The sequence below is a fragment of the Heloderma suspectum genome, chromosome 7 (assembly GCF_057233095.1).
Source record: "Heloderma suspectum isolate Gila_16-S chromosome 7, 16-S_ref, whole genome shotgun sequence".
In the NCBI taxonomy this organism is placed as follows: Eukaryota; Metazoa; Chordata; class Lepidosauria; order Squamata; family Helodermatidae; genus Heloderma; species Heloderma suspectum.
The window spans coordinates 4,234,191-4,251,630 of record NC_139464.1 but is presented as its reverse complement, the minus strand read 5'-3'; the positions used below and the strand labels follow the sequence as shown (position 1 = coordinate 4,251,630).

The following is a 17,440-nucleotide window of genomic DNA, read 5'->3' as shown; positions in this document are numbered from 1 at the left end:
TACACAGCATTCGGTCGTTTTGTGCCCAGACATATGCTGGGCCAGAGATGCTGAGAGGCTCAACCTCATGGCAGCTGAAGGACAGCCAAGTTCCCCGCTGGAGTCCCTGTGAACTTCCTCGGAAGGCAGCCCATGGGTTCCCTTCCCTTCGACACGGCCCTCTCAGCCACCTGGATTAAGCCTGTCTGTGGTGCCCGTGTAGAACTAAGGTCCCAAATTAGCTGGATATTCAGGTCCTGTGCTTTTGCCCTCCAAGCCGTGGCACCCTCTCCCCATGGGCATCATGGGCATGGCAGGGGTGGTGGTGTTTCTGTGCTCCTCGGGGCCCCACGACACTGTCTCCTTAGCTGGGCTGACCTGGCTAGAGAACACCAATGAACCCTCCGTCTTCGGAGCAGAGCTGGGCCCATCGGATGCAACGGCCATGGCTTTGCCACTCACAGTTTCCATGAGGCAAGCCCGGAACTGGGTGAGTGGGGCGAGAGAGGCATTTTAGATCTTTCCGGGCCCGTGGGGGTGGGGAGTGGGGTGTCACCACGTCCAGCAACCTGGCTGGCAATTACGGAGCATCATTCTTCCTTTAGTAAGGCTCAGTGGGGCCAGACTCCATTTGGAAGTAATCAAGCCTTCCTGCTACTGCAAGTGTACCACCGGCAGATTCACACGGCACAGCTTTCCCTGGAGGTTGCAGGAGGGAGGGGTAGAGTTCATGTTTAAATACTCCTCCCACCCCAGACTTGAAGAATAATCCACACAGGAGATACAGCCATAAACCAACGCCTGTGTAAATGTATCCAGAACTGGATCATTGCCTGGCAAAGTTTGGACTGGGGTTTACCCCTCTGTCCACGTAGACTCTCTTAGCACAGGGGTGGGTGACCTTTTCCGGCCCACAAGCACAAATGACATTTTGTTAAAGTGTCCTAGGCATTGCCACAAATTGCCATGAGGGTGGTAAAACGTTGGGAGGGCCCCCTCCTCTGGATTCTCATTTTTCATGACTCCCCTCCCGCTGTTTTTTGGCAGGGTACTTTTGAACCAATCTTTCTGAGAAAGGTAGGGGCCAATTTAGAAAGCGGGGTGGGGGGAGAAGTTGAGTATGTCTTCTTAAAAGGCGCCTCATTAATTGTAAGCACTTTTAACATCATTTGGAAGGGCCTTTTAAAATTATGGTTTATAATTTCAAATACATCAGACCATAAACAAGATAAACAAATCATAAATAAGATAAACAAGAAGAAAATGGTGGTTTATACTGGAAGGCATTACCCTTGGGAAGATTTTATTTGGCATTCCAGAAATCCCTAAACCATTTCCATTCCTCCCCAGATGTCTTAGTTTTAAACATCCCTTGCCCTATCTGAATGTACCATGTGATCTTATTAACTATATCCAACTCTCAAAGTTTAATATGCCATTTTTCCGCATGTGCCCACATCATATGAAACCAAAGAGTTTCTTTCCTTATCTTTTGACACCATTCCTTGCAGATCGGGTGATAAACATATTTCGCAACCTAACGACAAATTAACATTTGGCATTTTATTAACGAAGTACAGAATTTGCATCCAAAATGTTCTGGCTTCAGTATACGTCCACCAACAGTGAATAAGAACGGTGATTTCGAATCAGTTGGTTCAGATTATTCATTCAGTGTTGCAGCCATACCAAAGGAAGGCCTCTCTCGCTCTGCCCTTCCCTTGCTCGTTGGGACTCACCTGTTTGTTCATGAAGCAGTAAATGATGGGGTTGTAGACACAGGCGCTCTTGGCGAAAAAGGCAGGGATGGTGACCAGGCGCAGGTTGAGACCATGGCCACTATTGCTCACCATGCACAAGGCCAGGGCCGCACAGGGACCATAGCAGAGGTTACGGAGCCAACCATCACTACCACCATACGGGACACCTCCCACTCGGCCTTCTGGGTCGTGGCTGACTCCTGTGGCCGAGAAGCTACCTGTTGGGAACCAGTGGAAAAGATGGAGGGTGGGGATGCTTCACTTTGTACTGTACATCAGAAGACCCCTGCTGGGTCAGACCCAGGGTCCATCTAGTCCAACATTCCGTTCACACAGTGGCCAACCAGATGCCACCAGAAACCCACAAGTAACAACACCTTCCCACCCATGTTCCCCAGCAACTGGTGTACATAGATTGCCTCTGGTATTGGAGACAGCATACAGCCATCAGGACTAGCAGCCATTGACAGTCTCCTCCTCCATGAATTTGTCTAGCCTTCTTTTCAACCCATCCAACTTGGCGGCCATCATTACATCTTGTGGTAATGAATTCCACAACTATGCGCTGTGTGAATATACTGTAAGGCGGGGTGGGCAAACTTTAGGCTTACGGGATCTACCTTGTTTTTCACTAGAACCCCCAAAGTCCACCAGCTAGAGCTAGGTGCAAAATAGGGGCTCAAGAAGGCAGATAGTCCAGGAATTTCCTTATCTTTTGTGATGTTGCTATGTGATGTGCACATGTGATGTGCACAATGTGATGTGGCTGCAAAAAAGGCAAATGCTATTTTGGGCTGCATTAATGGAAGCATAGCTTCCAAATCCCGGGAAGTACTAGTTCCCCTCTACTCAGCACTGGTTAGGCCTCATCTGGAGTACTGTGTCCAGTTCTGGGCACCACACTTTAAGAAGGATGCAGACAAACTGGAGAGGGTTCAGATGAGGGCAACAAAGATGATCAGAGGACGGGAAACAAAGCCCTATGAAGAGAGACTGAAAGAACTGGGCATGTTTAGCCTTGAGAAGAGAAGACTGAGGGGAGATGTGATAGCGCTCTTCAAGTACTTGAAAGGTTGTCACAGAGAGGAAGGCCAGGATCTCTTCTTGATCATCCCAGAGTGCAGGACACGGAACAATGGGCTCAAGTTACAGGAAGCCAGATTCCAGCTGAACATCAGGAAAAACTTCCTGACTAAGAGCAATACGACAATGGAACCAATTACCTGGGGAGGTGGTGGGCTCTCCCACACTGGAGGCCTTCAAGACGAGGCTGGACAGCCATCTGCCAGGGATGCTCTGACTTGGATTCCTGCATTGAGCAGGGGGTTGGACTCGATGGCCTTGTAGGCCCCTTCCAACCCTACTATTCTATGATTCTATGAATTTGTATTCAGTACCAAAACTGGATCTTGCACATTAATCCTTTCATGCACGAATATCTACTGTTATTTCCCCCTGAAATTTGTTGATTTCAGCAGCTTAATTTAGGAGCAGGGGGAAACATTTTTGCTGTTGTTGCTCTTGTTAAACCATTGGGAGTTGGAAAATCTTGCTGATCTACGTGCAAATCACCCAGAGATCTACTAGTACATCCCAAGCTACCCTCTGCCTGCCCCCTGTAAGGGAAAGCTTTTGTGTGGGGTTAGTGAAGCAATGCCCATATTTCACATAGCTTGCTTGCTTACTGACAGACCATGGTGGTCAGTTGACATTCCCCAAACAACCCGAAGATGCTTGCTCAATGGCTTCTGATGGCTAGAAGATGTTTATTTAATGATCATAGATGGTTGGTGGATACTAGTTAGAATACACCCTGGCATGCTAGGATGTGAAATTGGGAGTAAGAGGTTGGAGCTGGGATTTAGACAGCAAATGGGAAAGAAATCTAGTTGGCTGTAAGTTCCCCAGCAACTGGTGTACAGAGGCCCACTGCCCCTGATACTGGAGGTAGCATATATATCATCAGAACTAGTAGCTGTTGATAGCCTTCTCCACCACGGATTTCCCTCATCCCCTTTTAAAGCCATCCAGCTTGGAGGCCATCACTGCATCTTCTGGTAGACAATTCCATGCTTTAACAGTACGCTGAGTGAAGAAGTCCTTCCTTTTCTCTGTCCTGAATCTTCTACCACTTAGCCTCGTGGGATGCCTCCGGGTTCTAATATTATGAGAGAAAGAAAAACGTATCCCTTTCTACTTTCTACACGCCATGCATCACGTTGTCCCCCTCTGTTGTGTCTCCACCTCACTCGCCCTTTTTTCTAAACTAAAAAGCCCCGAACACTGTAACTCCCCTCACAGGGGAGTTGCTCTGGCTCCAGCATCATTTGGGTTACAGTTTTCTGCTCCCAGATGGAAACAGGTTCTGCTGTAACTGCTTTTGGAACTCCCAACCACTTGGGAAAGTGGCAAAGGGCCCACATGGGACTATATAATAAATGTAATGTATGATAAATATTTAAAAAAGTACCACACATGCTTCCAGGGTTTCATGTTGAGATCAGCTGCTCTATGGGACCAGCTGTCTTTGCAATAAAAATGCAGCCAACATCTGTTGAGACCAAGCGCCTGCTGAGAAATACTTCATCTTTATTAATGTCACAGTGCATTTGGCCTTTTCACTGACTATTGACCGGAGATGTTGCTTCAGGCTTGTCAGGCCTGGGACTGAAGTTATTATTTATTAATATTAGTATTTTAGCTACAGGCCTGTCAAGCCTGGCATTTACATATCATTATTATTATTGTGGTGGTATCATGCACAGAACAAAATGATAATTCCCTTCCTCTAAGGACCTTACAATCAATTCCTTCCTTTTATACCCTGCCCTGCCTTTCATGCAGAAGTCATTCTTTGGACATGTCTGACACCCTGCATCAGCTGTCCTTCCTGCTTCCTCTCACTTTGTGGATCTTTGGTCTGATGCAGCCAGGGCTCTTCATATGTCCTCGCAATGTTGGTCCTTCTAACCTGGAAGGCTTGGCACTGAACATGGGCTTTGATACTAAAGCCCTCACAAGCCCTGGCTCCACATAAGCCCCACACAGGCACATGGATGCCACATGCTTCCCGGCACCAGCCTTGATATAGCTGGTACTTACAGCCCGAAGGGTGCCCAGGAGCTGTGACTAGGAGAAGACAAAGAGGGTGAGCAGCACGATGAAGCAGAAGAGGAAGAGGAACCAGGTGTAATATTCACTCTTGTACTTGGTCCCCACTGTGTACCAGCTGGGGCCTCAGGAGCACTGCAGGTCTTCTGGGATGAACCTGAAAGACAGAGGACAGAGCCGGATTAAGGCTAAGGATGCTGGGGGTATTGGAGCTTAAATTTAATTCTTTAAGGGGGGAAGGGGAAAGAACCTTCTTCCTTTTTCTTCGCCTCCTTTCCTCCTCCCTTTGCCTTTTTTCCTTTTTCTTTCTTTTTCCTTCTCTTTTTGTTATTATGGTGTCCTCATCAGAATATTGTATTGCTGGGAAATTCTAGTATTGATCAGGTTGTTGGTATGTTTGGTATTGTATATTTCATTTATAAAGGTAAAATAAATAAAAATATATTCAAAAAAGAAAGAGAGAGAGAGAGAGAGAGAGAGAGAGAAAGAAAGAAAGAAAGAAAGAAAGAAAGAAAGAGAAAGAAAGAAAGAAAGAAAGAAAGAAAGAAAGAAAGAAAGAGAAAGAAAGAAAGGCTAAGGATGCTACTGCAGAGAAGGCCCTTACCGTGCCTATTGAAAACCACACTGCCTTTTTCCTCACTATGGAGAGCATGTTTCTGGTTTGCACTGCATTTGTGCCCAGTACTAGAGCTCAGTACAAGATCACCAAAAAAAGAGGACTGTGACATGCATGAAATTTGCATGTGCTAATTTATACGTATAGATGCACATTTAGAAATAATTACTATGATTGAAGCAGAAATCCGGCCCATCTCACCCTAGTCTGGAAGCCTGCGACCCGGTGAGCGGTGTGGATGGGCGACACTTCTTAGCGCTCCTCCTTCAGAGGACGACTTTAAGCAGAGGATGGTCCTCTGTAAAAGAGGACACCTGGCCACCATTGTCAGCTTGCCTGTATATGGAGGTCACGTGCTGATGCTCTGCTCCGGGTGCCTGCTGTCTGATGAGGGCGTCTCCAGATGAGGCGATCTGCAGCTCTGGAACTCATTCCCAAGTAAGTGTCCCTAATGGCTGTCTTAATTTTATCTGGCAAAATTGTCTGTCAGATCTTTCTGTTCTCCCAGGCCTTTTAGTGGGTTAAGGACACAATCCTATGCACGTTTAGACAGAAAAAGGTCCTACAACTTCCAGCATTCCCCAGCCAGCCATGCTGGCTGAGGAACGAAGGGAATTGTAGGACTGTTCTCTGTCTAAACATGCATAGGATTGCACCTTAAGTTTTGTAAATACTTTTGCGGCTCCTACATTCAGCTGGTTTTAATACTGTGTTTGTGTTCTTTGTTGTATTTATATTATCACTGTGTTTTATTGTTTTAATACACTGTAAACGACCCAGGGATCAATTTAATGAAGGATGGTATAAAAGGGTATAAAATGAAGATAAATAAACCAAAATAAGATTGAACCTATTCTTCTCTTGATTGTTGCAAATGGGCCTTAACACTGTGGTTTTGCATAACCTGGCACCTGAACTGCAGGCCAAACTACACTTGACAATGGAGATGCAGGAATGATTTTACTGAAGGCACAAAGAGCAGTTTCTTTATTAGGAAAACAGCACAGGGAGAAAGAGTTAAGCCCCCTCCCCATGGTCTGGATCCAGGTGCCTGTTATTTGTAAAAGATTTTTAAAAAGACCACCAGGGCTCTTTCACAGCTTCTCCCTGTGTGTGGCAATGTGCCGTGTGGCCCTTAATAGTCCTTAATGGCTGGAAATCTCTCTCTAACCTCTGGAATGCCACATCCATCAGAGTATGAGGGAGGAAGAGGTTGACAGCTTTAAGCAGTTTTGTACTTAGAACCCAGGAGACACAGAGTCTCCTCTTTGCCTACAAGGGACTAGTGTTTTCTGTGGGAATTTTATATTGGAGTGGGTCTGAATTTTCAGTGGGCGTGAGGTATGAGGGGGTGAGACCCCTTGAGCTTGGCAAGTGTGGGCTCAGGGTACAGGAGGGTGTTCAAAGAATTCTGGGTTTGTGAGTAGGGAATGCCCTGCAACTTGGGATCCATGTGTTCCAATCTGTGCTAGAAAGAGATCCAAATAACTGTTAGCGTTTAGATTTTCAAAGGGAGAATGAACAGCCATTGCTTTTTTGTCCCAGTATACTTTGGTGCAACCTGATAGGCCTCCACCATGATCTTTGCCAGCAAGATCTTTTCTGCCCTTCCTCTCTAACACGTGAAACTCCGGAAGCTCGCTCACTACTTTCAGTTGGTCCTAATCAAGGAATTCTGTTCCTGCTTATACTTGAATGTTCTCTCCACTTTTGTTGAGAGAAAGAAACATCTCATGGTTCCCACCTCTTCCAACCTCACCTGCTCCACCCAAAAAAGGGCAGGTTGGAAACCCCGACCCCAATGAACGAAGTGGCCACAACCACCAGGAGCGCATGCTTGGAGTTGAAGCAGAAATTCCCAAAGGGTTTGCAGATGACAATGCATCATTCGAAGGCGAGGAAGGCCAAGGACCATCCAGTGACCAGACCTGGAGATGGACAGACAGACAGACACAGGAAAGGGCTGAATTAAGATTAGATTGAGCAAGAGTCTAGAATCTGATGCCTCTAAGGTTTCCAGTTCCCCTCTGGCTTTCTGCTGAGGGTTTGCCCATCTCCAGATTTCAACAATATTTCCGTCTGTTTGAAGGTTCGAAGAACATCATGTACCTTCCCTCTGTAATCTTGGCAATGGATGAATAAGGTGGGCCAGTATTACTGCCCGCATGTTTCTTTCTTCACACAGTGCAAACATAATTTGTGGAGTTTACTCTCACAGGATGTGATGATGGTCATTATGTAAGATGGCTTTTGAAAAAAGAGTAGACAAACTGTGGGAGTACAGCAGGGGGACCTGTAGCGCCCCCCCCCCGGTGTTGGACTGCAACTCCCATCAGCCCCAGCCAGCATGGCCACTGGAGAGGGACTATGGGAGCTGAAGTCCAACAACACCTGGAGGGGTGCAGGGTTCCCCACCCCTGGAGTATCACTTTGTCAGCAGCTCTGACTTACTAACACTAAAGGGTGACTCCATGTTCAGAGGCAGCAGGATATATCCCTGGACACCCAGAAGGAAGACTACTCCCTTCATCTCCTCTTTGAAAACTTCTCGTTGACATCAGCAGGACCAGCGTCAAGAGCAGGCCTGGTCAGGCACCTGCCAAGAGCCCCTGCCCCAGCAGGGACCCACAGCAACAGCCCCTTGGACCTCCTCCTCCTCTTCACCATTGCAACTGGCTTGTTCACTGGCCTCTTGCTCTGGTCCATGCAACGGTGGTGAGAAGGTGGACTCACTGAGGGAGGGGGACCACTGAGGGTGTCTTGTCAAAGGGAGCTGGCACTGGGCATCGGGTTGGCCAATGCTGGGAACAGAAAGCTGGGGGAGGAGATGGAACATTGGCCCTGATCCACCAAGAAAATACTGTGAAGGACTAGGCCATGTTTTAAATGGATTATCGTGAGTGAGAAGGTTCTAGAACAGCCTTCCCAACCTCTTGCTCTCCAGATGTGATGGACTACAACTCCCAGCCAGTTGTACCAGGTTGGGGAATGCTATTCTAGAAAGACCCTATGGAAATGTGACGGTATTCTCTTACTGGTTTCTGGTTTCTGGATTCAGCTTCTAAACCCCAGGCCCTCTGTGTCATCTTCATCCAATCCTGCCCTGGCAGTGGCTGCTGGGTGTCGGCCCTCCCTCTCCGCCCCCCCTCCTCCTCCAGGAGCCCCTATGTGGTGTCTGCCTCTCGTTTCCTCGGCCCACATGATCACCTGCCACCGAGACTAGGAAGCCTCCATGGCGCAGATGTGACGCCCGAAGAAGCAGCAGCCTCGGGAACTGGCCAGGAAGATGGTGAAGACCGAGACGACGCAGAAGAGGAAGCTGGCGAAGGCGATGTTGACGAGGATGTTGAGCAGCTGCCGGAGCTTCTTGTACTTGATTGTGACAATGAGGACGATGGCATTGAGCAGCGTGCCCACAAAGAACACGAAGCCCATAAAGGCCACCTGAAAGTAGAAGGCCCACATTGGGGCAGTGTGGTACTGAGGGCCATCCCAGGGCCCCACTGGGGAGATGTTTTCAAAGAGGTAGAAATCTTCCCTGGACATCCTGCCTTGTGTTGGGACCGCTGTGCAAACCCTTCCCATGGGACCCCTTCCCTCCTATTATAGAATGCCTGAGCGAGGCAAATCCACTTAAGGGCTCAAGCCTGGATCAGGCTGTAATCCTGATCATCTCAGAGGCAAACGTGGTGATTTGTGGGCTTCTAAGATCCTTACCTTCTGTCCCATAAACCCCTCTGAGAGGTCAGTCTCGTCTGCTGTGCAGCTTAGAGCCGACTGAGAGGGCCTCTTTGGATTGCAGAAGGCAAAACCAAAATGCCCCAAGAAACGGTGTAGAGCCAAGGAGAGCCTTCTCCATGCTGATCTTCTCAGGAAGCCTCTCCCAAGGGGGCCGAGGTCAGGGAACCCTCGGCACCCCGCCCCCCAGCGCCACGAGTATCCGAAACCTGATTTCTGCAAACGTTGTTCCGTGCTCTGTAATGTTGTTTGACACAGTGGTGCCAGTATGGCTGGACCAAAGCAGAGGAGGCCCCCAGATGACCACCCCGAGAGTGGCAGGTGACCACGCAGTGGCAAACAGGCCCAACCTCGGCCCTGGACCTGCTGGGGCTCTCTGAGGCCCGTGCTTCTTCCGGCACCATCCTTGCTTTTTTCTTATTGTTATGAACATTTTATAGTCGGGGGAGGCTAGCCAGACTGTGACATAGATGCAGATGCTCATGGTATTATTTTTACTTTAAAAATATATTATCCCTGTCTACTACAAAATGGTGCTTATTCCCAAATAAATCTGTTCAGCATCAGGACAGCAGAAGGAAACTCCATTTTATTCTTGTAGTCATGTCAGAGCCGTGATTTAAGTGAGTTTAAAATGCAAAACTTCACATGCTTTTAAATCATCATCAGGGTTGGTAAACAGTGTTGTTTGTTTGTTGGCTTTTGCTGTTTTGCTCTAACATGTCAGGCAGTGCCGGATCCAGGCTTGGGGGGGCCCTTGGGCAAGACACCCTCCGAGGGGGGCCCTCCCGTGGTGAGTCCACCTTCTCCCCGCCCTGGTCACCCGCTGCTCTTTCTCTTGCTCTTGCTCTTCCTCCTCCTCCTCCTCGCTCCCGCTCGCTCGCTTGACAGGCGGACAGCCAGGGCAGAAGCAGGCGGGGGGCCTCCTCCTCACCCGCACTGTCGTCTGGGCCGGAGCGAGAGGCAGGGGAACGAGCAGGCTGCAGTGGGGGAGAGGAGGGGCCACTCCGGGCGCTCTTTCCAGCGGGCCCCTGCGGGAGTGTGGGCTCTCAGCAGGTGCCCGACCAGGCCTACCCCTGACGCCAGCCCTGATGTCAGGAATGTAGAAACAGTTGTTAAATATGGCGTGGTGGTGGTGCTGGTGGTGAGAAGAGAAATATGAGTGGTGCACTTTGCAAGTGAAGTTATCCACATGGCCATCTAAAGCTTTCCCACAGGGCCCCCGCCCAGTAAGACCATTAAGTCCAGAGTCTAAAATTTCCTAACTCCACCTCTGATTTGACCGAAGCGAAGGGGGACGCATCCAGAATGAATTAGGCATACCTAAGCGGAAGGCAGAGTGACTTGCAAGCCAGTCCCAAACCAAGTGATGTGGAAGTAAATCTCCACTGAGTTCCGTGGGCTCCTTCACACCGGGCTTTTATCCTGCGATTGAGATGGCTCCTTCACGGAAGTTTGCGGGCTCTTTACATGACGCTGTGATCATTCGGGGCATCTCCTGCACTAAATGCCCTTTGTTCCGTTTTTAAATAGATCGCAGATAATGAGCTATCAAATTACCCCACTGTGTTCCGCTTCAGTTTCCTCCATGAAAAGAGTAAAAGCAGCCAGAAGAGGAGCGAGATCAGTGAAAGATAATGGAAGACTCAGATGCAGGGAGAAGAAGGGGGAAGGGGTGGGGGAGAAGGAAGCACATGAAAAAGGGAGTTGTGATCCTGCATTTAAAACGGAAGCAGAAAGCCCCACTTTAAATGCAGGATTTTAGGCTGGTGTAGAGGTGCCCCGTGAGACTCGCCTGCCATTTAGGGTTGCCAGGGCAAGGACAGCGGGCAGCCCCCTCTTTGCCTTTAGCAGTGGTTTGTCTCTGCTGAAACTTTTCCCTGCGTGGAAATACATACATGCGAGCCCCTGCTTGTGCTGGCACGTCAAGTCGCGCTGCCAAAAAGCGACGGGACAAAGACAAGGGCCGGTTGAGCAGTGGGCGCCCTCATTGCTCGCGGCCACACTTAGGATGGCAACCTCATCTTCTCAATTTGGGCGGGGGCGGGATGTCCCACTGAGTTCAGCGGGTCTTACTCCCAACCAGAGGGGTAAGTGCAGCTGCTGCACTGAAATGGATGCGTAATTCCCATTCATTTCTATGGGGCTTGGGTGCTTGCTGGTTCCAGTCCCGGTGAAGAAAGGGTTAAGTGTTTTGCTCTCAGATAATGTGTGAGCGAGGCGGCCATGTGGGACTGGCCCAGAAGGCAGCCTTTTGCCTGCCAGAAGCAGAGAATGTAATTTGAACCTGCCTGTCTGAAGAAAACATCTGGAAGGCAAATGTAACAGCTGGCTCGTTGGTCTAGGGGTATGATTCTCGCTTAGGGTGCGAGAGGTCCCGGGTTCAAATCCCGGACGAGCCCTACTTTTTTCCCTCTGTGATAGTATGCCGGGAAGCAGAGACAAACGAGGACAAATTAAAATTCAACATGCATTTCCCATTTCTGAAAATCCAGATTTACCACTGCAGAACGCACAGATCAAAAAAAAATATCTTATTGCTTGTGTAATCTGCAGTGGTAGATATGGATTTTCAGAAACAGGAACTGCAGGTGGAATTTTAATTTGTCCTCGTTTGTCTCTGTCACTTTCTGCTTGAGGTTCCGGGCTAGAAGTCTCCGGTAGCTCCCCGCTTGTGCAAACTGATTCACGCAAAATGCCACCTACGCCAGGATTCCTACTGGCTGCAGCCTGGCACCGGGCAATCCTTGCCATTCAGATCAATGGGGTAAGGGAAGGCTGGTAGCCCCAGTGTCAGTGGGGCTGCGCACCTGCTCCAGGTTTCAGTCAGAGCGCTAAAAGAGCTCTCCAAGGTTAGAGAGCCTTTTCAGAGTTCTGGCTGGTTCCGACTGAAACCCAGAGTGGATTCACCATGCCACTCACATCAGAGCCACCAGCCTCCACTGATGGGACTTGCCTCGGATAACACGCGCACAGGATCAGGGCTCCGTGGCTGCAACCCTACGCACACTTAGGCTCAAATGAGACGTAACGCAGGGGATTCCACTTTTTACAAAGTTAACCATAATGGGGTGTGTGTGGGGGGGGGGGGTGTAGAGGGAGAGAATGAACCAGATTGGGGGAATAGCACAAAGATCTGAACCCAACCACTACCTGTGACCGGCTTTGAAGTCCTTGGCAAATTTTGGTGATGATAAAAATTACTTATTTCAAAAGACTTTGGGGAAACAGGTAATCTCAACACTCATGGATAGTTGGCGACACTTCTTGATATCCTAAAAGAGTTTGCCCAGAAATATTAGGGGTGCAGTCCTATGTATGCCTGGAATTGTAGGACGTTTTCCTGTCTAAACATGCATACGATTGCATCCTAAATATTGCAGAGCAGGGGTGGGCACCTTGAGGCCTCCACATGTGTCGCCCTATGACCCTAGCCAGCACACCCAATGGCATTCATAGGCCAAAACATCTGGAGGGCCACAGGCTGCCCACCCCTGTTGTATAGTACATCTTCCAGCTGTAACCTTTCTGCAGCAATGTTCTTTGTACTGCCCCCATTTTATTTACTTTTCTCAGTCAAGTACTTAGACCAGCTTTTGTAAAGAGAGAGGAAGCAAGGAAGAAAGAGACTGGGAGGGGCCGTGGCTCAGTGACAGAGCCCCTGCTTTGCATGCAGAAGGTGCTGGGTTCCATCCCCAGGTAGGGCTAGGAAAGAATCCTGCCTGAAACCCTGGAGAGCCGCTGCTGCCAGTCAATGTTGACAATACTGGGCGAGATGACCCAGGGTCTGGCGCCGTAGAAAGCAGCTTCTTGTGGGTACCTTGGGGCTGCACAGTGACTGCACATGTGGTATGGAAGCACTTTGGAGCATGGGCTGCTTCCTCTCTCCTCTCCCAACATGAAAAACGGTCTTGTAAAGAACATTTTGCCAAGCAAACAGCAGAGAGCCGGCAACTCCCCATGGGCTGGGCTCTCCTTTTCCAGGGGCTGCTTTTTGACCTTTTCTTGTTTGTTTCCTTCCCCCTTTAATCTTGATTTTTTCTCCACACCCCTTCTAGAACCATGATATCACTTTTTCTACAGCGCCAGTATTTTTTCCCCTGGACACTGGAGGCATACAGCAGCTTAGCTTTCACAGTTGCACACCAGGCAACCCTGGAAACTGGAGCTCCACAAAACAGCTAGAGTTATCTCCCATAATCCTCTGCACTTTCATGAAACTCCCATTCCCAGGATTCCTAGGGAAGGGTGCGGTGGGGCAGGGGAGAGTACCTTTGTAGCACTGGTGTAGAGAACCTTTCTGCAACCTAGTGCCCTCCAGATGTGTTGAACTGCAACTCACATCATCCCCATGGCCATGCTGGCTGAGGATGATGGGAGTTGCAGTTCAACACATCTGGAGGGCACCAGGTTGCAGAAGGCTAATGTAGTGCTATAGGCAGTTTTTATGTCTGCATTTCAGTGTCCATAATTCAGACATTGACCCACCACTGCTCTAATTTTGCATGCAATTTTAAATTGTCTTGCTTCTGTGTTTTATTGCCCATTATTGCAATTGCTCACAATGGTTCACAAGGGTGTACAGGAGGCCCTCAACAGTGCTTTCTTCAAGAAGAAGGTCCCAGGTGCCACCCATGGAGTGGGGGCATTCACAAAATGGCTGCTGTGGTGGGAGTGGATAAAACACCCATTTCCCCAAAGGCAGCTTGGTGAAGCAAAAGGAAAATCAACTTGCCCAGGAGGTCTGAGGTCGAGGTCTGAGCTTCAAAATAATTTTTAAAATTCCACGCCTTTGAACCCAGATTTCTACTCCAATTATAGGCACTATTTCCCTCTCTCTGGGGAAAAGTGTTATGGTAGGGAAGGTGTGGATAATGTGAGGTAGGATGTGATTGCGCAAACTAAGGCGATTTGGGGTAGTCTGTATAGGGTAGTGTATAGGGTATAGTGTGTATAGGGGATACAGAAATAATTTGAAAGATCCTCAGATCCTTGCCCAATTGATCTTTATGATTTGATTTGAAAGGACTGTTCTAAAATGTCCCTTGCCCAATTTGGTCTCTAACCAGTTCAAAAAGTATCCTAGATACCCTTACTTGCCCAATTTAACAAGTATTTCTACAGTTCAAGCATTTAGTTTCACGTTGCTTTGTAATGTCTAGCAAATGATTTTTCAAGTTGTTTGTCTTTAGCAATGAAATAAAATTCAGTTACACAAGTAAACTTCAATTACACAACAAAATAAATTTTAAAGCTTATTTTTTATTAAGTTATAGAAAGAAAACAAGTTCAAACTAATACACACACTAGACGCTCTTAACTAAAAAGACACTGAAGATATATCAAAGATACATACAAGAAGATTTAGATTTCACACTTACACACATATTTTGCCGACAAAAGGGCTACTTCCCTCGAGAATCTCCTCTCACCATGATTTTGGAAGAAGTAGACCCCGAAGCTAAGGTGAGGTCAGACTTTATACTCTTTTCCTTTGCCTGTTAACCTAAAATTCACACCCGTTACTATATATGACAACCTTAATACTTTAAACTTGCTGATTGGTCCCTTATAATGGTCTAGCCCTCTTGAAGACCCTTAAAGTCCTTCCTGGTGTGAGTAATTGTGGCGTAATGTGTAAGTGATGTTCACACTCTCTTGCTTTATGGAAATACTCCAAATTTCTCCACTTGTTCTCTGTGGTTTTGCCCTATCTGGGACATGGATCTTATTGAGGAAGAATGTTTCCCATAACGTTCCCTTTTCCCCAGGAGCTTTTCTACACAAGGCTTTTATTGTGCGGTCATGATTGCTCATTCACGGTAGTTTGCAGGTCCTTTGCACAATCCTCCAGGGCCTCTCCCAGGCTTTGCAACCATTGTCACAGGGTTTTTTAGATCGAGGAAAGTCTGGTATATCCTCAATGGCACTATGAAATGCTCCATGTAGTTGTGCAATTCCACTATACCACAGTGCCATCTAGTGGCAGTGTAATTAAAAATATAGAATGGCAGAGAAAGAAACCCCCTGGAAAAAAGCGCATGTAAAGGAGGTGCAAAGAATCCAGAAGCAGAAGCTCCAGTAAAGGTGTGGGATAAAAGCCTCATGTAGAAATGCCCCAAGTCAAGCTTCGTGCCAGTAATACGCCAAAAGCAAATTTTGGTTCATACAGCCATTTTAGCTGTGCCTCTTTGATATGCCTGAAATTACCATTGCCTTTAAACTGCCTATTTTCCTAGTGCCTACACAATACCCGTTTCACAGAAGGCAAACCGATGAGGCTCAGGGATCCAAGGAACTGCATACAAGGCTGTGGTGGGGTCTAGTCGTAGAACTGTGTCAGCTTCTTGGTATTCTGAGGAGCTGAGGGCAATTAAACGAATCCGTCGACGATTAGAGCACAAATGGCAGAAGACTCGGAGCGAATACGATCGAACACAGGTAAGAATCCACTTGCGATCTTATTCTGTGGCAGTGATGGCGGCAAAGGAATCCTACTTCTCCGCCACCATTGCATCTGCTCAGTGTCGTCCAGCGGAGCTCTTTCATGTGGTTGAAGGCCTTTTGGGAGTAGGCCTTGGAACACAAGAACTCGAGCCCTCAAAGGCCCGCTGTGAGCAATTTGCCAGACTCTTCGCAGATAAAATCGCTCGTATTCGCGCTGGCTTGGATGCCACTGTTTTGACAGAGTCTGATATGGATGGGGCTGGTGCACCATCTAGCCATGTTATGGATGCCTTTCGGCTTCTGCAACCTGAGGATGTGGACAAACTGCTTGGAGGGCTGAGGTCTACTACTTGCCCTTTAGATCCTTGCCCATCCTGGCTTGTGAAATCTGCCAGAGCTGGGCTGGATATCTGGACCTCGGAGGTGGTAAATGCCTCGAGGGACGGCAAGGTCCCCGCAGCTTTGAAAGAAGCTGTGGTGAGGTCCTTGCTGAAGAAGCCAACTTTAGATCCTGCGGTTCCAGATAATTACTGCCCTGTGTCAAATTTGCTATTTTGGGGAAAGTTGTGGAGCGTGTGGTGGCCCCACAACTCCAAGCCGTTCTGGATGAAACTGATTACTGAGATCCATTCCAATCAGGTTTCAGGCCTGGTTATGGGACAGAAACAGCCTTGGTCGCCCTGGTTCATGACTTACGCCAGGGAATGGATGGGGGGAGTGCATCCCTGTTGGTTCTTCTGGACTTCTCAGCGGCTTTTGATACCACTGACCATGGTATCCTTCTGGGTTGTTTATCTGGATTGGGCTTGGGAGGCACAGTTTTAAAGTGGTTCCGGTCCTTCCTGGAGGAGTGGTCTCAGAAGGTGGGGGGGGGGGAAGTCATCAGGAGGTTTGGGCAGAAATGTCATCAGTATGCAGATGATACTCAGCTCTACCTCTCGTTTCCATCTGCACATCCCAGGGAGCTGCGGAACTTTTTAACCAACATCTGGAGGCTGTTTTAAGATGGATGAGGGTGAACAAGCTGAAACTTACTCCAGACAAGACGGAGGTACTATGAGTTGGGAAACCAACTACTTCGGATGGAGGATTACAGCTGGCCTTAGATGGGGTTGCACTCCCCCTGAAAGACCAAGTGCGCAGCCTGGGAGTCCTCCTGGACTCTGAGCTAACTGGGGACGCCCGGGTGGCTATGGTGTCCAGGAGTGCTTTTTACCAGTTTAGGCTGGTACGCTAACTGCGGCCCTATCTGGAGAGGGCGGACCTTGCCTCAGTTATCCATGCACTAGTCATGTCCGGGCTGGACTACTGTAATGTGATGTACGTGGGGCTCCCTTTGAAGATGGTTCAGAAACTTCAGCTTGTGCAGAATGCGGCCGCCTGAGTATTGGTGGGGGCGAGGTGATTCAATCACATAACGCCTATACGGCACCAACTACACTGGTTACCAGTGCATTTCTGAGCCCAATTAAGTGCTGTTTTTGACCTTTAAAGCCTTAAACGGTTTGGGACCAAGTTACTTGAAGGGCCACTAAGCCTCCGTGGCCCTACTTGAAGGGCCACCTACACCCATATCAGCCTGCCCATACTTTAAGATCAGAAGGAGAGGCCCTTCTCATTTGCCCACCTGTGAGAGCAGTCAGGTGGGTGAGTATACGTGAGAGGGCCTTCTCTGCAGTGGCCCCACACCTTTGGAACAAGCTGTCATCAGAGATCTGCCATGCTCCGTCATTGCAGACTTTTAAGAAGGCCTTGAAAACACATTATTTTACCTTGGCCTTCTCTTGAT

At 48.4% G+C, this 17,440-nt stretch overlaps 1 protein-coding gene and 1 non-coding gene across 2 annotated transcripts; one reads left to right on the top strand and one right to left on the bottom strand.

Moving 5' to 3' along the window:
- Positions 1-204: 204 nt before the first annotated feature.
- Positions 205-9,139, bottom strand: OPN1SW (opsin 1, short wave sensitive). The gene is given in 8 exon segments (XM_084811425.1): positions 205-465; positions 1,719-1,873; positions 1,876-1,957; positions 4,842-5,007; positions 7,226-7,394; positions 8,674-8,694; positions 8,697-9,081; positions 9,083-9,139. Coding segments are annotated over 8 exon segments (1,296 nt in total).
- A 2,395-nt stretch (positions 9,140-11,534) lies between these two features.
- On the top strand, positions 11,535-11,606 carry TRNAP-AGG (transfer RNA proline (anticodon AGG)). Its single transcript has one exon. It is a non-coding gene; the product is annotated as a tRNA-Pro (tRNA).
- The last annotated feature ends 5,834 nt before the right edge of the window (positions 11,607-17,440 follow it).